At 40.5% G+C, this 21,113-nt stretch overlaps 1 protein-coding gene across 1 annotated transcript in view; it reads left to right on the plus strand.

Annotated features, from left to right (window-relative positions):
* Positions 1–11,243, plus strand: part of lingo2 (leucine rich repeat and Ig domain containing 2) — a 259,340-nt gene extending 248,097 nt beyond the window's left edge. Inside the window, exon 5 of the mRNA XM_027162278.2 lies at positions 8,240–11,243. Coding sequence (XP_027018079.1) covers positions 8,252–10,099 — 1,848 coding nt within the window. The 5' untranslated portion in view covers positions 8,240–8,251 and the 3' untranslated portion in view covers positions 10,100–11,243. The remainder of the gene's footprint in view (positions 1–8,239) is intronic.
* Positions 11,244–21,113: the final 9,870 nt, after the last annotated feature.

The raw sequence follows: 21,113 nt of genomic DNA on the forward strand, positions 1-21,113 counted from the left end.
CTTCGAGGTGGCGCCATTAGCCGGTATGAGGCTCATTAAAATAAAGTGATGATTTAATAATTTTCCCTGGTAATTATGCTGATGCGAAAGCAGAGATAGTGTGCTTGGCTTTTAAATAAAGACGTTTTTTACCTGACCTGACAGGTGCCCGGAGCTTTAAGACGACTTCTATAAGTGCTCACAGTACAGATGTTCTGGATATTTCAGACCTTACAGCTGTGTTTAAGCTCATCACGGTCATCTCCAGAGGCAGAGAGTCAGGAAATGTGACAGCTGTGTGAGTTTTTGTATCATTTATCCATCATGTGAATCCTTTACTATAACCCTAAATGCAAATTATTGTAAATCATTTACTAATTAGTGTTCATAAGTCTACATAAGGACAAAAACTTATAGAATATCAACAGTAGCGCTTGTGTGAAGTGACAGATTTTTTCTTGTTAGATTGCGTAACACTTTCCCTAATGACAAAGTCATAAACCTACATAACATCTTCATAAACCCTTCCAGACACCTTAAATAAAGCATCATAAGCAGTTATAACTCAGTCACATGACAATAATTTGCATCGTGATGAAATTAATACGCAACGTAATGACGTAAACTTTGATATAAATAATTGTATTGTAATGTACTGACTGAATCATGCAACGATGTCAACAACTTTATCACCTTAGGAAGGTTTCATAAAGCTATGAATGACCTATATAAGCCCTACATAAGCCCTTATAAGCCTTTAAAAGGAACTGACCTAAACAGCTACATGTATAAACCAGTTATATATGTCACCTATGTGACCTTTTTGTTTAAACATCATAACCAACGACTTTGTACATTTAATACTTTAAGTAACCGGATGGTGTATAAGGCTACATAAGCTGTACATAAGCCTTTCTGCTTACATGAGCACTTGGGCCTTCAGAGTCAGTGCTTGAGAGATAAGGATTTTATTCTGGCATTTGTAGAGAACAGATGAGTCTGTTTACGAGTTACTACCCCTTCCTTTGCGTATCTGCCTCCTCAAGCCTCTGCACCTTTACACACATCAAATCTGCCTCATTTCTCTTTATGTCCCAGACCATAGCTCTGGTATTATGAGTTTCATGACTAACCGAGACCTTTTTAGTCGGCTATTTATTTAACGCTCGGTTAGCAAGAAGCCAAACCCAGCGCTATAAATTTCCACGTGTGTTCACGCGATTGATTTTTATTCTGCTGAACGTCATGACATCAGATTTGGTTGCTGGAATCTGGAAGCTGTGATGCTGATGTGAGCGAGTGACGAGTGTGTTCTGTACTGTGTAATTTGCACATGATTAATCCCACCTCATTAGCCTAAATAATTATTTATTTTTTTATTTGTATTCTGTCCGGTAGCAGCTGGATCTCAGAGCTCTCCGGTCGACTTTTCTTCATTGTGGAGTAAACACGAGATATCCGGGAGTGTAAAAATATTCCAATGGTGCTCAGAAACATCAAACAAAAGCAGGGAACCTTGGTGTGGTGCTAGGTGTTTCTCCGGTTTCACTGAGCGGATTACGGTGCTTGATTGCACAGCAGCTGCGTTCGTTATCTAAAGCCCAACACCGACCGAGCGGAAATGGCAGTGAGGTCCGGGAAGAGCACTAAGCTCCGTTTTATTCTGACCTACAAAGCGTACAATCCAGCCGGGTCAGGAGCTCCATGACGTCCTAAGAGTTCGGTGGATAAGCATGACCTGCGTCTGGAGTTTTAGAAGTGTTTAGATAGTCGATGGCATTTTGTTTTCCCGAACAGCTCGAGAAGGTGAAAAAGGCAAGGAGAAAAGGAACTCATTGTTCTGTTCTTTATTTATCGTGTAGAAGCTAAAATTTCAACTCTTCCAAGGTGGTCATGAAGCAGCCTTGGAGGAAGGTGGATCAGGGAACAGGATCGGTGATGAATATGAGGTTGCATGTTTTATTTTTAATAAATAAATCATTCTGTACTTTTTCATGTGTTCTAAAAAAGAATTTGATGATCATCCAAAGCACTCCACACTAAAACCTCTCACAGATGGCTACAATCAATACACTTGCAAAATACAGGGCCACGCTTGTAACCAGGCAACTATAGTCCCTTAACCACAGTGCTCTGAATAACCAGATTCACAGTTAAAGGTGAATCGAGGTCCAGCGCTCTGAGGCTAAAAAAAAAAAAAAAGAAAGAAAACTTTGCTTTGAACCATCTGTGTGCTTGTTTTCAAGAACAAGGGCATGAGACCAGAGATTTATAACTGGATGAAATATTCACCAAAAGCTCTTGTCTAAAGCTGGTGAAGGTTACAAAACCTGATTGGTTGTGAAACAGTGACGGGATTTGAGCTCACATTTTTCTGCCGTCATTTATATCACACAACCTGGTGCCTTCACCGACTCGGTACCGATCCATAGAGCACAGTGTGAAGGAGCCCTGTGGGTAAACTGGAGAGTTCTGTGCTTGAGGAACGGTGTGTTGGAGGAACTGATGTTGAAAGAACCATGTGCTGGTGTTAGAGGAACAATGTGTTGGAGAAACCTTCTGTTAGAGTAACTGTGTGTTGGAGGAACCTTCTGTTAGAGTAACTGTGTGTTGGAGGAACCTTCTGTTAGAGTAACTGTGTGTTGGAGGAACCTTCTGTTAGAGTAACTGTGTGTTGGAGGAGCCTTCTGTTAGAGTTACTGTGTGTTGGAGGAACCTTCTGTTAGAGTAACTGTGTGTTGGAGGAACCTTCTTTTAGAGTAACTGTGTGTTGGAGGAACCTTCTGTTAGAGTAACTGTGTGTTGGAGGAACCATGTTTTGAAGGAACCATTTGTTTAGGGAACTGTTTGTTGGAGGAAACTTGTGTTAGAGGAGCCATGTGATAGAGGAAATGTGTGTTAGAGGATGGTTGTGTTGGAGTAACCATACGGTGGAGGAACCATTTGTTGAAGGAACCATATGGTGGAGGAACCATGTGTTGGAGGAACCGTGTGCTGGAGGAACAGTGTGTTGGAGAAGTAATTGATCATCTGCCAATAACTGCATACTTAAAGCATCAACCATATAATACTATAATGTACAGCTAATAAAATGCCCCATTAGTATATAAAAGTGTAGATATTAAAGAACCTGCACTGTATTTACGATTAGCAGCCTGACTTTTTGTGACCCATATAATCATGTGACTCACCACAATGTCACAGCTGGAGGTTTGGTGAGGAAAAAAAGCTCTGATTTTAAGCTTTAGTGCTGATTACTGCATATTGCTGCAAGGACTTTCTTGAACCCAGATGACCTCACTCGCACTAGCGTCACTAGCGTGGCAAGACAATCACCAGACCTTCTGAATCGTGAAATTTCTCTGATGTGCATTTTCTCTGCACTTGAGAAAGAATAAAAAGAGAAAGAATAAAAATCGGCGAGCCACACGGCGAGCCATTCACGTGACCCTCCGGACGATAGCCGCGGCTAATCTGTAAAACATTCTACTGTAAAATAAAATGGCTATCTCTTAAATGGCCGGTTTATTGTCTTCTTTTATTTGCTCTTTTAATTCCACGGTAAGAGGCGTGCTCTATTAAATGGGGTGGAATGATAAATATTTATAGACTGAAGCTGTGTGAGTGTATCTGAGACCATAACTAAGATTATTCTGCTTGAAGATTATTGCACATTATTATCATTTATATCTATAGACCAAAGGTTTCTCCGTCCAGGCTGTACGCTGTTCACACAGATACGAATAAACCCTGAAGTACACAGCTAAAAAAAAAATCAATACAAATCTCATCCTTACTGAGCGTTTGCTAATTCTAAACACAATTAGACTTAAAGAATAAAATGCCGTGCCGTGCCGTGCCGTGCCGTGCCGTGTCGTGTTGCTTTGGGAAAATTATCAGTGGATGTGTGGAAAGCTGAAGCCTCGCCACTTGGTAACATCCTGGAGTTCAATTGTTTCCAAAAAAACAACAATTAAAACAATTCATGTGCTTTGAATGACATGTTTTTATCTCCTTAATCTTGTGGAACATTACATCATCATGTTAGTTAAACCTGTTCTCGTTTTCTTTATAGCGGCTATAAACATTCGTTTCATCACCGGCCTCGGTTTTGTTCTTTTTCTCTCCGATCCAGTGTTTGTTTGCTAATCAGTCAAGAGAAAAATATACTAATAACTCAGAAAAATCTAGCTTATGGATTCCTGGGTAGCTAAAGTTCAATAAACATATTTGAAAATTGTGCTTAATCACAAAAACAACCTTTAACTAGCTAGCAAGATTTTTTCAGCAAGTTAATTTACAAAATAGAACTAGCTAGCTAATATAAGCTAATTTACAACATTGAACTAGTTGCAGGAGGGGGGGGGGGGGGCACGGTGGCTTAGTAGTTACACGTTCGCCTCACACCTCCAGGGTCGAGGGTTCGATTCCCACCTCCACCTTGTGTGTGTGGAGTTTGCATGTTCTCCCCGTGCCTCGGGGGTTTCCTCTGGGTACTCCGGTTTCCTCCCCCGGTCCAAAGACATGCATGGTAGGTTGATTGGCATCTCTGGAAAATTGTCCGTAGTGTGTGTGTGTGTGTGTGTGTGTGTGTGTGTGTGTGTGTGTGTGTGTGTGTGTGAGTGAATGATAGTGTGTGTGTGCCCTGTGATGGGTTGGCACTCCGTCCAGGGTGTATCCTGCCTCGATGCCCGATGACGCCTGAGATAGGCACAGGCTCCCCGTGACCCGAGGTAGTTCGGATAAGCGGTAGAACATGAATGAACGAGTGAGTGAACTAGTTGCTAATTGTAGCTAATTTACAGAATTGAACTATTTGCTAATTTAAGTTAATGTTATAAAAAGTAACCTGTTAATTTACTGCACTGAAAGCTATGTAAAAGCTGTACAGAGCAGAAGGTAACAGACATCTAGTTTTTATCGAGAACTTTAAAAGCCGAAATATAAAAATATTATTGTTAATTAAGAAGCATCTAAAACATTTTATCCTGCATTATTGGAGTGTTATTTATTGGAATGATTATTTAGGAAGGTTTTAGCAAGAGGAACAATGACGTCTGTCTTCGGCGGATTCGATATTTAAATTCTTAACTTGAATAAAAGTCCAGTTGAGCATCTGAATGTCAAGGATTTTACTCCTGCAGGTTTACTTGAGTAAGGGAGAAGTGAGTATTCAGTTTAATCTTCTGCATTTTATTTGTAATTATTAGGAATATTTTCTTCTCATTCTCACATTATTAGCTAAATACATTTCGGGTTAAAAGTGTTTAAAAGCGTTTTTACTTTCAAAACAGAGAGGAAACAACATGTTAGCCAAAACAGCTGTTGATTCCAGATGTGTCTAAAACTTTAATATGTAAAATATGCACTTAACTCTTGCGTGAGGTCTCTGCAGATAGCAACAGTTGCTATGTAGCGATTGGAAGGCGGAGCTTGAAGCCAGATTGATGTAAAAAAAAAAAAAAGGATTGTGTTCATCATTTGTGATCTCTCTCTCTCTCTCTCTCTCTCTCTCTCTCTCACTCTCACACACACACACACACACACACACACACACACACACACACACACACACACACACACACACACACAAAGATCTCTCACAGCCAGTAATGTCGCATCACACGTTTTAAGATAAAAAAGCATAAAGGTTACATTTGCAAGTGTAATTTTTTTAAATTTTGTTGGTCGAAAAGCTTACTTTTTTTACAATCTTGTTAGCATGCTATTTGCATCAGCATTGTGTGTGTGTGTGGGTGTGTGGGTGTGTGTGGGTGTGTGTGGGTGTATGTGCGTGTGTTTTATAACAACAACAAGATGTGTTTAGTGAATTCTGGGATTTTTATCTGATTTTTCTTTACTGCTGGATAGATTTAGGGAACTGATTGTGTGTGTGTGTGTGTGTGTGTGTGTGTGTGTGTGTGTGTGTGTGTGTGTGTGTGTGTGTGTGTGTGTGCAGGTAACACTCCTATAGTTACATGTAATGTTCTGGAACGTTACTTAGCTTATGTTATGGTGACTATAAACAGTGACATTGGAGACTCCTTCCATTATCGTTAAATAAGCAGCTCCTCCACAAGTCCTGCATTTTACTTTGGAAAATTTAACCTAGCATCTTGCAGTGTTGTGATTTACCCATGCAGATTTAATGCACCGTGCAAAATTAGCTTTGTAGCTCCAGTACAGAAAGCACAGATGAAGCTTTGGCACGTTGACGTTGAAGTAAATTAGTCGCCGCTGAAGGTTTTATGTTTTCATCCATCTGGATTCTGAAGGAACGAGTTTTATTTTGCAGCATAAAGAAAATTAGACCTAGTGAAAAATCCATTCAGCACTATGTGTGTGTGTGTGTTTGTGGAACCTCAGCGATATGAAGCTCCTTTATCCTCATTCCCCCGACTGCACCTACGGTTTCTGTTAAAATTTCATAATTAAATATAAAATATCTGTCTTCATTTTGTGGGATGTTCAAAGGTACACCAATATTACACTTTTTAGGAAGCTCTCCTCTCATTCCAGTGGGAGCTTTAATAAGAGAGAAGCTCTGGTCTCTGAGGAAGAAAAAAAAAAAGCACCACCATCTATCCTGTCAACCTGTCAACATGTCAATCATTTCACCTGTCTGTTTAAGAAGCTCCGCCTCTTGTACGAGCATTCGGGTGGATTTCTGGATGAAGTGTTGTTGTGAGAAGTTTAGTTTGGGATCGATTTCCAGAGCGATAGACTCGACTGCGTTTGACTTAGAAATGGCTTCATTTTTAATGCAGCTTTATCAAAATTAAAGCCATGAGACTAAAATTATTTTTATCAATTTATTGTTGCCTTACAAGCTCTCACACCTTTTCGTGTCCTTAGTTACACTTATGCCACATGACTCAAGCCGTGATTTCCTGGACACTAATAAACAGTCAAAGAAAGGAAATGTAATTATTTTGTGTTATGTGCAGCAGATCCCCGAATCCAGTTTATTACCCAATCTGTTAGAATAGGAGCCAAATCATTACAACAAACTTTGTGATCCCAGTGATACACACTATAACCCCAGATCTTTTTTCAGAACAGATGATTTTTGCTGGGTGCACGGTGGCTTAGTGGTTAGCACACGTTCGCCTCACACCTCTAGAGTTGGGGGTTCGATTCCCACCTCCGCCTGGTGTGTGGAGTTTGCATGTTCTCCCCGTGCCTCGGGAGTTTCCTCCGGGTACTCCGGTTTCCTCCCCCGGTCCAAAGACATGCATGGTAGGTTGATTGGCACCTCTGGAAAATTGTCCGTTTTGTGTGTGTGTGTGTGTGTGTGTGTGTGTGTGTGTGTGTGTGTGTGTGTGTGTGTGAGTGAATGAGAGTGTGTGTGCCCTGTGATGGGTTGGCACTCCGTCCAGGGTGTATCCTGCCTCGATGCCCGATGATGCCTGAGATAGGCACAGGCTCCCCGTGACACGAGAAGTTCGGATATGCGGTAGTGAATGAGTGAATGAATGAATGATATTTGCTGCTCAACTGATCCTTCATTGACACGTTTCTCTTATTTCCCTTGCGTCTAGCACAGACAGGCATATAGGCAGCGCGTGTGTTTATTTCCATGAGAATGCATGACTCATGTGGGATTTCTACATGGTGAAAGATTGTGAAATACGCGATCCTTGTCTGCAATCCTTCGTTTAGTTTACACACCCAACTACATCCACAAAACAGCACATCGCAATTGGTAACAGTGTGTAGTATAAACAGTACAGAGATTCCGAGATCTGGAAAGTTGTGTAGTTTTTACTTGTTGGAGTGTCCAATAGCCAAATAGTCTTTCTATCAGATGAAAGAATTGGAATCTGATCTAGTCATGCCGATGGATGAGTGAACTTATTCCCATCTTCATGAATTCCAAGCAGACAGAAAGAAAAACTCGTGGCTGTGAATTCATGCAGAAACATGACTCAAACCATGTACACACAGAGTGACCCCACGGGCGAGATCCGAGGCTGTTCGTTTGTGTTTGCGTGTCTGACATGAACTTGGTCCTCTGTGGATATACAAGAGGCTTACATCTTATTGTATGAAGAATCATCTGGAGATGTACCAAAGGGACCTTGATGTAATAGAGATAACAGTTTTCTTTATTTCATTAGCCAGCAGTTTAGCACAAAGTCATGTAGAGGCAAAGCTCTTGATGGTTGGCAGAAAATCCTGATATTATTCTTTATCTGATGTGCAGAATTGCATTTTCTGTGAGCTAAATTTGATTTGTCTTCTCTGTCTCCTTCTGTAGAGCCGTGACAGAATGGTGGACTGCCTGAGTCGAGTCATGTTGCACACAGCTATACCTTGCTGGCAGCCGTTGCTGGGACTGGCCCTGGTGGCCGTCTTCTTAGGCTCTGCCCTTGCCTGCCCTTCCCGGTGTGAGTGCTCTGCCCAGAGTCGCTCCGTCGTCTGCCATCGGAAACGTTACCCGACCATACCAGATGGCATTCCCATTGAAACACGTATCCTAGACCTCAGCAAGAACCGCATCCAGGCCATCAATCCAGATGACTTCTCTGTCTACCCACACATCGAAGAGTTGGACCTAAGTGGCAATATCATTGCATATGTAGAACCAGGTGCTTTCAACTTACTCACTAGTTTACACTCGCTCAGTTTGAAGAGCAACCGCATCAAGCTTCTGTCGCTGGGCGTATTCTCTGGGCTTTCAAACCTCACAACGCTCGACATTAGTGACAATAAGATCGTCATCCTGGTCGATTATATGTTCCAGGATTTGCATAATCTCAAGTCATTAGATGTAGGGGACAACGAGCTGGTGTACATCTCACACCGAGCATTCAATGGCCTGATTTCACTGGAGACTCTAACACTGGAGCGCTGTAACCTGACCATGGTGCCGACGGATGCCCTGTCCCACCTTCACAACCTGGTGAGCTTGCATATGCGCTACCTCAGCATCAGTACCCTCCAACCTTACTCCTTCAAGAAACTATTCCGCTTGCGCCACCTGGAGATCGACAACTGGCCTTCACTGGATGTTTTCCCAGGCAACACATTGCATGGTCTCAACCTCACTACACTTTCTGTCACCAACACCAACCTGTCCACATTTCCCTACCAAGCCCTGCGCCACATGCCTTACCTTATGCACCTGAACCTGTCCCACAGCCACATCCGTACCGTGGAAGGAGGTCTGCTGCAGGACCTGGTGCGTCTCCGTGAATTGAGATTAGCAGCGGCCCAGCTAGTGTCTGTGGAGCCATATGCTTTTCAGGGTCTACGTTGGCTTAGACTTCTTGATGTGTCCCATAATAGACTAGACACTTTGGAGAAGAGTGTGTTCCATGCTCCAGAGTCCCTAGAAGTGTTGCTCATCCACAATAATCCTCTTGTGTGTGACTGTCGGCTCATGTGGCTGCTGCAGAAGCGGCACTCTATCTCATTTGGAGAAGAGCAACCTGAATGCAACACTCCTGAGGGAATCCGTGGGCGCCCGTTCAAGGAGGTCAAGGAAACTCTATTGTCCTACTATGTCACCTGCACCAAGCCCAAAATACGAGAGAACCGGACACAGCTCGTATCGGTAGAGGAAGGGCAGCCTGCCCAGCTACACTGCAGTGCCGAGGGGACTCCTCGCCCCACCATTTCCTGGGTCACACCACGCCGGAGACATCTGACCAACAGGAGTCATGGAAGAGTAATGGTGCACAACAATGGCTCGCTGTATATCAAATCAGTGGAGCTTCAAGATGGTGGCGTGTACGTATGTGTGGCCTCCAACACCGCGGGAAACGACACGCTCATGGTGTCCTTGGCCGTCAAAAGTCTGGGCTCGCTCTATGCTAACAGGACCCAGTACTACATAGATCCTAACAGTACTACTGCCAACAGCACCAATTCCCCCAACACAACCTTTGGTCTGGACCTAAAGACCATCCTGGTTTCTACAGCCATGGGTTGTTTCACATTCCTTGGTGTTGTCCTGTTCTGTTTTCTGCTTCTGTTTGTATGGAGTCGGGGGAAAGGAAAGCACAAAAATAACATTGATGTAGAGTATGTGCCACGCTCCAAGTCCAATGGCGCTTCGCCCGAGGAAGCAGAACAGACCTCTGGACCTCGACGCTTTAACATGAAAATGATTTGAGTGGATTTAATAGGATGCCAGTGGGAATTTATGCACACAGACCCATTAACGGGACTGGCCATGTCAGGACGTACACGTGCCCTCGACACAACACCCTTGCGGATGTTTTCCTGAACTCTAATTGGAGAGAAATGTGTGAAATTGTGTCAGAAATGAACTATTTTCAATTTATATGAATCCCTCTTAGTAAGAGGATGCATTCAAAGACACTTTTAAAAAAATTGTGTACAGAACAGATTTGTAAAATTCAAGTATTACCCTTATTTGTTGGCTCGCAAAATTTGGCCTTCTCACTTCTACAGCGTAACGAACCATAAAACTGATTCCCCTCTCCACTGCACCACATATATGTACGTAATACTTAATTATGTATGTGTATGTTAACATGTAAGTCACCTTCTTTTACTTGCAATATTCACAAGATGCAATCTCAGCCAATTTTGCCATTCCTTTTGCTGTCGGAGAACGTACGACTCTCTCGACTCTCTCCTGAAACTGTTTGCGAACCAAGGACAGAGGGCTTTGGGTGGCGTTAACCCGAAAAATGTGTGTGCTGTTGATCTAACCCCAAATTATACAGTAATGCTATATTTGTTTATAATATCGAAAAATGTTAAAAATATATAGAAGTTATTAATTAAAAAAAAAAAAAAGCCCATTGAATTCAAACTGCATAATAAAGGTGAATAAGTGGATATTTCGAAGTAATTTAAAAACGTACACCGAGTTGTCTTTTTATTATTGTCTATGTTGGTTTATCTAATAAATTTGCACCTCAGTGTAAAGACAGTGTATTACACACACTGAGCTGACCATTTATTAGATATCTAGGAACTAAAAAACTGCCGACTCGGTGTAACGACTTTTTGATCGACTTTTTTTTCTGCATCGTTCGTTTGCGGTTTACATGGACTAGGTTTTCTGTCCTAATTTCGTCTTTCTTTTAAACTTGATGCTAACCTGATGACAAAGTCCATGTCCTCATCCACAATGTAATCATCTGATTTATTTTTTTACTCTTATTTTTTATTATTTCTTTCCCCAATTAACAAAATTTGGGTTTTGTCGTGGTAGTTTCTCATTTTGTTGTTGAATCATTTAGATTGTAAAGAGTTCAAAGAAAAAAAAAGGAAAAATACATGTATGTGGAATAAAGAATATTGATTTGTACTCTGAGGTTTCATTAATCTCATTAACTGATTATTTTATTATTTTATTAATTAATACTGTGCTTTTATAGGCACTAAATAAGTTTTGAAGAATTATATATATATATATATATACATATATATATATATATATATATGTATATATATATATATATATATGTATATATATATATATCATGTAGTAGATAAAAATTAAGTATATTTAATTTTTACTTTTTACTAAATGTTAAAATTATTAAAACACGATAACTAACTAGCTAATCAGATCTTGTTAGAATCAACAAGATGTTCAGCAAACTAGACTAATCTAGACTTATTAAATAGCCTACAGTTAGTCCCTGTAGACAAACAACAACCCGTAAAATTCAGGGGAAAGAAGGTTTAACGTGTCTGCAGTTTGCCCTGACCGTGATCTCAACCTATTGAAAGCTGAAAAAACCCTCCAAAGGAATTGTATTTCAGACGGCACACTTCGGGAAGTGGCCGGTATCGGAAGAAGGATCTCATGAAAAGCTGTTAACCTTCTGACATCAGTGAAATGAGCAGGTTGGATATCGAAGACACCACAAATACAAGATCCAAGAGCATTTGCCAAGTGTTATCGATGCTCCGGTTGCACAAGAATGCATAAAAATGCAGGAGAGCTTCTTCTTCTTAAGATTTGTCAATATCCAAATGGTAAAAAGAAAATGTGAGGGTCTTTAAGGCCAAGCACTGGACCAGACACACACAAGCACACAGCAACACGAGGCAGGTTTTATCCGGAGTGGAGTTGGTGTTTGTGTGGCCCCATGAGATGTTAGGAAGGTAAAGCTTTCTTCAGCTCTCAGAGACAAAAGGAAATGATGAGCTCAGTGGGTCAGCGAGGGCCATTTTTAACTTGCATCCCAAGGGAATTCTGTCACAAACAATGGCCATCTCTCTCTCACACACAAACACACAAACACAGCTCACATGGTATTTGTAATAAAATTGTAATAAAATACATACATATATATATGAAAGTTACACAAGGTACTTAGATTGACATGGTATCAAATTAAAAGATTTAGCTTACAAGCTGAAAAAAGGTTACAATTAAAAAGGTACTTCAGATAAAAAAAGTATGACAAGTGACAAGGTAAAGAACTAAAAATGTACAAGAAGAACCAAATATCAAGGCAAATTATTATACACGTAAAAGTATTACGAACAAAAAGGAACTTCAATTAACAATTAGTATAATTATAGAAATAACAATGTAAAGGCTACATAAAACAACACGGTGCTAAAGTCGGCTATAAAGTTGTAAGTTAATAAAAACAATTAAAGTAAAAATTAATAACACACTTCAACCTTGTGCGAGAAGAACCATAGATGCAGATTAGCAAGACATGATAACACGGTAGTAGAATTAGCAAGATAACTTTGTACTAGAATTAAGTTATGTTAAGTTACTTCTGCTCTAAAAAAAATAAATAAAATAAAGGACATTTTTTGTGCAAAAGATTCTTTTGTAAACACTGGACCAATAGAGTGAGGAATTGTACTTGGATTAGCAAGATGCTGTAAGAGACAATGAAGCCCTTGTAGAAGTAAGAAATGATAAATGAACTAGCCAGTTAGCTTAAATAATTACAAATGTCTTAAAACAACAAAGTACCTACTGTATGTACACCTTTATTCCAGTGAAACCGATGTAAATGATACTATTTATTGTTATGATCTACTATAAGGTAGCATAATACTAGAAGGTAGGGGGGACACGATGGCTTAGTGGTTAGCATGTTCGCCTCACACCTCCAGGGTTGGGGGTTCGATTCCCGCCTCCACCTTGTGTGTGTGGGGTTTGCATGTTCTCCCCGTGCCTCGGGGGTTTCCTCTGGGTACTCCGGTTTCCTCCCGCGGTACAAAGACACGCATGGTAGGTTGATTGGCATCTCTGGAAAATTGACTGTAGTGTGTGTGTGTGTGTGTGAGTGAATGAGAGTGTGTGTGCCCTGTGATGGGTTGGCACTTCGTCCAGGGTGTATCCTGCCTCGATGCCCGATGATCCCCATGACCGAGAAGTTCGGATAAGCGGTAGAAAATGAATGAATGAATACTAGAAGGTATGAAGAATGGCAAACATTCTAGAAACTGCTACGGTGCTGTATGTAACAAGGAATAATCCCCTCCTTCAGGTGCAAACAAATCTATAACACACAAGAAAACCCTGGGGTTTATCTACATCAGTGCGATATCTGTGGAATAAATATTAAATATTATAAGATAAAAACTTTTTTTTACATTAAAAACATGTAAAAGTGAAGCAAGACAGACAAGAAGAAAAGACAAAATAGAGAAAGGAGAATCCTAGACAAAATAGACAGATAGAAAGAGAGAGAGAGAGAGAAAGAGAGAGAGAGAAGAGTGAACAGTGTTTATGCTGTATTGCTTGTGCAGTAAAGGATTCGACATCCTCCAGTTCCTATGGTAACAATCTCGCTTGCATCATAAGTCATTGAAAGTGCGTTCCTGTTTTTGTTTTTTTTTTGGACTGTGTGTACAGCCAGAAGGCTGCTCATTAGCCTGCATCATTCATTAGAGGAACAGCCCATAGGAGTGTGTTAGTCAGAACTAGCGTCTGTGAAACATATCTGAAAAAAAAAAACATCTAGACTCTTATTCATTTATTTGACAAGTAACATCCGGAACCCAGGATCTCAACCCCAGCTGGATTTATATTTGGGATTAGTGTTAAAAAATATAACGCTACGGTTCTAAGACTTAGGATAACAATGCACCATAAAAAACAAAGCTTAAGAAATACTGAGGTAAATACTGAGGTAAATACTGAGGTAAATACTGAGGTACATACTGAGGTAAATATTGAGGTAAATACTGAGGTACATACTGAGGTAAATACTGAGGTACATACTGAGGTAAATACTGAGGTAAATACTGAGGTACATACTGAGGTAAATACTGAGGCAAATACTGAGGTACATACTGAGGTAAATACTGAGGTAAATACTGAGGTACATACTGAGGTAAATACTGAGGTACATACTGAGGTACATACTGAGGTACATACCCCAGATAGCAATTACATTTGGGCCACATGTGGGTATTATCTGGCACATATGGCCTAGATGCGGCTTGGCTATACAGATATGGGCCAAATTGTGGCCATATTTGTTTTGCCATAACTTTAAAATCGGCGGGAAATGCTCTCTTGGTTCACAACTCATTTTGAGGTATATGGCCCAGATAACAATGAACACATGAGAACCATATGTGGTTGAGCTATGGCTTAAACTTATGGCTCTGCTTTGGTTCAGTTTTGGCAAAGGGGATGTGGGCCATATCTGGGCCGACAAACACAAACTAATCTGGGCCACAGCTCAGCTGTTTATCTGGCCCAAATCTGGACCAAAGGAAATTTGCTGACTGGGACTGAGGTAAATACTGAGGTACATACTGAGGTAAATACTGAGGTACATACTGAGGTAAATACTTAGGTAAATACTGAGGTATTTACAGCGTAGTGGACTATAACTAACATGTTAACGGGAGGTAATTTAACGAACACAGCGATAAAAGTGACACTATGGCACGATATTGAAAGTAACACGGTGTTAAAAAGGTTCTAAATCATATACGGTACTAGAAGCTACAGTACCAATGCAGTGCAAGTAAAAATGTAAGAGGTTAAATAGTACTACATTTGGCACTATTTATAACAAAGAAGCATGATACTAGTAATAATATCACAATATAAGTGAATAATATTGTGGTGAAAACAAAAGTAAAATCAACAATGTAAAAAGTTACAAGGTTTGTGGGTTAATCTTTATTACTAGAAGCTAGAAACATGTTAGAAGTAACAGATTGACATAGTGCTCGATTAATGAGGTATCACAATCAACACAGTCCGGCGAAACACAAAGCAGCTCGCTGCTATAATTAACATGGCGGTGGAAGGAACATGATATCAGTGTAATTATTTATATAATTTATAACCAAGTAGAAGTGTTAAATGTTCTGAAAGTGTACTAGGTAACAGGGCAGAATGTCGCTAGAATTAGCAAAACCTAGAATTCCTCCAATCTGTCCTAGAAATCAAAGCGTCATTATGAATTCAGTATACGTCAGTGTCATATAGAAACGAACACATGATAAGATACTGAAAGAAATAAGGTGCCATGGTAAGGTGTTTGAAAATGAACAGATGGTTCTAGAATCTATGGCACTGAAATCGGCAAGGTAGATATGATTTGGGGCAGTGGTGGTGCAACTGATTAAGGCTCTGGGTTGTTGATCGGAGGATCAGGGTTCAAAGCCCAGAACACCCAAGCTGCCACTGCTGGGCCCTTGAGCAAGGCCCTCAACCCTCCCTGCTCCAGGGGTGCTGTATCATAGCTGCCCCTGTACTCTGACCCCAAAGTCCTCAGTTGGGGTATGTGAAGAAAAGAATTCCACTGTTCTGTAATGTATATGTGGTGATAATAAAGGCTTCTATGCATCCAAATCACACACACAGCAGTGAACACACACACACACCGTGAACACACACCCGGAGCAGTGAGCAGCCATTTATGCTGCGGTGCCCAGGGAGCAGTTGGGGGGGTTCGGTGCCTTGCTCAAAGGCACCTCAGTCGTGGTATTGCCGGTCCGAGACTCGAACCCGCAACCTTAACCGTTAGGCTACAAGTAACAAGTAGCAGTGACAAGTGACAGGTAGCAGTTTACTAGAAATGATGTGGTAGTGGAGATAGTAGATGGTTAATGATTGTACTGGATGTACCATAATAACAAGGTAAGAAGTCACTGATACGAAGTCACACCAAGGTAAGAAATAAAATAAACATGGTACCGGGGTTAGCTGAGTGCTAGCGGTTTGGCTCAAGTGACCAGGACGTTGTGAGTTCATCCCTTAGAACCAGACCCCGGACTCTCGGCCGAAAGTTCGGAAAAGATTCTGCGAGTTCGTGAATCTCTTTTGAATAAAAGTCTGAATCTGTCAGATTCATAAATGCAGAACATTCGATTCAGCAAAGTCTTTTTTATACCTTTGAGGTTTCATTTCTTTGTTATGTTCCACCTCGATGAGACTCTGTGTTTTTCTTCATCAAAGTCTATTTTGACTCTGGCTCTAAAATAAATCTCTTCTTCTAAAGTGTAAATAATTTGATGGTAATGTGTTTCCCCCCAACTGTGAGGAGTTTTCACAGCTGAAGTCAATAATCGAAAGGGTTGGTTTTTTTTTCAGTGAAAGTGTTCTTTTTTCATGCCAGTGTTGTAAGCTGGTGAAAATATTACTCTTTTCTATCGGGCCAGATGAAGAGTCATGGTTTTATCGTCTTTTTTTCCTTTTGGTCTTGAATTTGAGAAGAAGCTGTAGCTCAAATGCTCAAAGGAATCAGTTTTTTCTTCTACTTTTATGCATTAATTGCATTTTTATCTAAAGTCCACGCTTTAACCACATGGTTAGTTCCAGTTTCACCGTTCTAATGAACAAGAAAGCTTCTGAAGATCCTGGGATTTGAGCTCACACCCTTAAAGCACTGGCACTAACTCGTAACCACGGTGCAATTTTCTGATGTACTATTAAGATCTTAACTGTTAGGAGGTCATTTGAGAGCCACATTTAGCCTACAGGAGTGATGCAGATTAGCATTAAAGGTGCGGTCTCTGATTTTTGAAAGCCAATGTTGACATTTGAAATCACCAAAACAAACACGCCGCTAACCCAAACGGGTCCCACCCCGTACCGATAGCTCCACCCACACATACATACGTAACCCAGGCGACTAACGGAAAGAAACGCGTCTTTATCATAGCTGAAGGGAAGAACAATACGATTGTAGATAAACAAACAAGCAAAAATGACACACAAGCATAATCATGTAAAGGACAAAGGCATATATTAGTTCTGTGTAACAAAGCAAAACCAACGTTACTCACCTATCGAGAAGGAAAAAAGCGCCTCGGCGTCTTAAGTAAAGTCGGCCACATATTCACAGGTCGGAGTTTCCCGAGTCAGTAACTCCTGAGCTAAACGCTGTTACTACACAAAACGCGGTTGTAGCTGCCTCTCTACATTACTACGATAGAAAATAGGTGTTATTTGTGTAGTAACAGCGTTTAGCTCAGGAGTTATTGACTCGGGAAACTCCAACCTGTGAATATGTGGCCAACTTCCTGCTCCTTCAGTTCTCTCCAGCGCTGGAAAGCTGATCCTATATTAACACGTCCTACTTCTTGTCCTTATCGTAAGTCTTTCTTCTCTTTCTTTCTTTGTTTTTATCCTCCATGTCGATGTTAAAACCGCTTTCTGTTAATGTCACACATGCGCGCCGAACACTCTCTCCGCCCATATCGACAAGCCACGCCCCTTTCTGCTCATCGGCTACACGTTTGTTTTGATTTTTGTTTTGTTTTTGGCCAGACTCTGTTTTCTGAAGCATTTCTCAAAATTGTGATTTTTTTATTTTTTTTATTTTAAAACAAATCAGAACGGTGGAAAATTTGGACCCTGTACGAGCTACAGCTTGAATATGTGCCACATCAAAAGTAGTACAGTCAAAGACCTGGCACTAAAGATTTAACAATGTCATTCTATGTTGTGTAAGGGGAATTGATGGAAACGCTCAACAAGACACCTTCAACAAGCCTTGGTTTTAGCTAGATATTATCAGCTTTGTGATGTTCTGATCTCATGGATACACCTTTAGTGACTGGATCAACGATTCATAACACAATGCTGATGGATCACAACATTAACATTGGTCTGCTTTAACACATCGTGCATGGACTCTTCAGTCCTTCTGCCTTCAAGGACATTGTCTTTTTATAGATTTTTATTCTTATCAACTGATCAGGCAATTCATTTAGATGTGGAGATTTGATCCGGTTTGATTGCTGAGCTGTCAAGTCATCCAAGTCAGGTTTCAGTCGAAGAGTTGGAAGTTCTTTGCAGTGTGAAACATGCCAGAGCTGCTTGGCTTTGCTTCTCTTTTCTTCAGGCACATGCTAGATTCAATCAGATCACTAACAAAATTTGAAAAGTTCACTCTGTCACGCCGGGCAGTCCGAGCGTGGCCTCGTCCTTGTTGCTTAGGGCTTATTGGAGGTTTCTGCTTCTGCACTTAAATTCCTCCATGTTCCTTCCATCTGTCTTTATTTGGTGGTGGCAGGGGGCGTAAGCGCTCCACTGAGAGCTCAAACCAAGCTACACAAATTGCATCGCAACTCGTTATGCGCACACACTCCTGTCAGCCGCCGCTCTCCACGACGTCTCCGACAGCTCCACAAACGAGTCAATTCGAGTGTGAAGTGCAGCCCCTATTTAAATGAAAGAGAAAGCAGCCATGTGTTCTGACCTCACACTGCGTATGTTTTACGTCTTCTTTAATGCGGTTTGCTTTTCTTTTTTTTTTGCGGAGACATAAATCTTCCTCTCATCACAACATTTGTATTTGGTATTTAATTAAAAAAAGATTAAAAAAGATTTTGCTGACATCCATCTGTAGATCATCTACAGAAGACGGCCAGAGCGATTAAAAATAAACCGATCGATACTGAAAGTCAATATATTCTAAATAAAAATAATAATAAATTAGGATCAGCATCATTAATTTTTAGAACTGCATATGGGGAAAATAATGGGATTAAAAAAATCTATAAATATCAATACAAATAGAATAATAACTGTTTTTTATTTATTTAATTGTTAAATGGCACAGAAATGATGGTTTGGAAATTAATAATAATAATAATAATAATAATAATAATAATAATAATAATAATAATAATAATAATAATAGGGGGGCATGGTGGCTTAGTGGTTAGCACGTTCGCCTCACACCTCCAGGGTCGGGGGTTCGATTCCCACCTCCGCCTTGTGTGTGTGGAGTTTGCATGTTCTCCCCGTGCCTCGGGGGTTTCCTCCGGGTACTTCGGTTTCCTCTCCCGGTCCAAAGACATGCATGGTAGGTTGATTGGCATCTCTGGAAAATTGTCCGTAGTGTGTGTGTGTGTGTGTGTGTGTGTGAGTGAATGAGAGTGTGTGTGTGTGCCCTGTGATGGGTTGGCACTCCATCCAGAGTGTATCCTGCCTCGATGCCCGATGACGCCTGACGCCCGGCACAGGCTCCCCGTGACCCGAGAAGTTCAGATAAGCGGTAGAAGATGAATGAATAATAATAATAATAATAATAATAATAATAATAATAATAAATACAGATGATCAAATTATATAAACTGATTCTAAAAACTGATTATAAGTTATTCATTTTATTTATGAAATTATTCTCCTTTTCATCTGACTTATGATTTAAGTTGTAGTATATTTGAAGTTTTGAAGAAAAAAAAAACTAAATTGAGCGAAAAAAAAACCTAGAACGATAAATTATATTGTGAAATAAATATTACAAATACTAACAATATGCTGAAAACACTATGCCAGTTAAAACTGGGTTAAAACTGAATATAGAAAAATCCAAAACTAATAAAATAGAAATGTAAAGAATAATAATAAAACTGGCATGAGTCTGGACACTGATGGAGTTCTGATCTTTTGCACCGAGAGATGTTCAACTCTCGCAATGTGTTTGATCTCTGGTCAATTCCTCACTGTTTTAGTGCAAAACACACACACACACACACACACACACACACACACACACACACACACACACACACACACACACACACACACACACACAAACCCAATGCTGACCAGCATAGAGTTCATCTGCCATGCTGCATTTATTGGAAATGAGACAGCGAGAGGTTCTGGGCTTTAATCCAGTACAGAGAACATCAATAATGCAGCTCACTCAGACTCGAGCTTCTCACAATGCATTCTGACATAAAGCAGCTTTAAATAAAATTAAATTAAATAAAAATGCAAATCATATGCATAATAAGAGTAATGCTCAGAAATATTGGCACCTGTCAGGTACACAAAAGTGACCCATTAGACATACTGTACATTAAATGATGTTTTGATTCTACAGTATTCACAGCCATACTTCCAGTTACCTCTGGGTTCTCCGGTTACCTCTGGGTTCTCCGGTTACCTCTGGGTTCTCCGGTTATCTCTGGGTTCTCCGATTATCTCTGGGTTCTCCGGTTTCCTCTTGGTTCTCTTGTTTTCTCCAGGTTCTTCAGAATCCACTGGGTTATCTGGTTTCTTCTAGGTTCTCAGGTTTCCTGCAACCCACCACAGACTCAAGATTTATGAACCTTATGTTCACAAAGAATAACTCTCTCTTGTGATTTCTTGCTTGTGCAGGTTCTATGGATTTCCAGCTAAACACATGCTAATCTTCAAGCTAGATTCTTTCTCAGATTCCACACACCGATGGTCCGAGATTTGCTGCTACCTCCTTCCTAATATTAATGTATGGATTTAATTTCAACGACGAAAACAGCTTTAAAACGTTTTTGTTCCATTTGTTGAAGGAAGCTACTGTAATTGCAGCTATGTGCTAAAGATGTGAGAAGTCATAAGGTCACACCTGATTTGCATAGAATCTCTGACCGGTGACTTAAGTACCTTAAATTGTACAGAATCACCGACAGGTTCAAGACATTATGTCATGTACTGTATATCTTAAAAATTCTGGTTTTCTTCACCATTACTAAAACGATAATAAACCCCCGCAGTGGAAGGCCATGCTGAACAGACAGGATGCTCGAGGCTCAGACTGACTGACTCACAGATGGAATCGAAACTCGGAATCGAGTCTCTGAACTCGGTTTGTACTGGTGGAAGCTCATAAGAAATGTTTTATGACTCTGTGTCCTTTTTAACTTGTTCCTCGGCTCAACGTCTCCATATTCACTCTGAGCCAAGATGAAGAAGCAGAGCGGGA

Source organism: Tachysurus fulvidraco, chromosome 17 (assembly GCF_022655615.1).
Source record: "Tachysurus fulvidraco isolate hzauxx_2018 chromosome 17, HZAU_PFXX_2.0, whole genome shotgun sequence".
Classification (NCBI taxonomy): domain Eukaryota; kingdom Metazoa; phylum Chordata; class Actinopteri; order Siluriformes; family Bagridae; genus Tachysurus; species Tachysurus fulvidraco.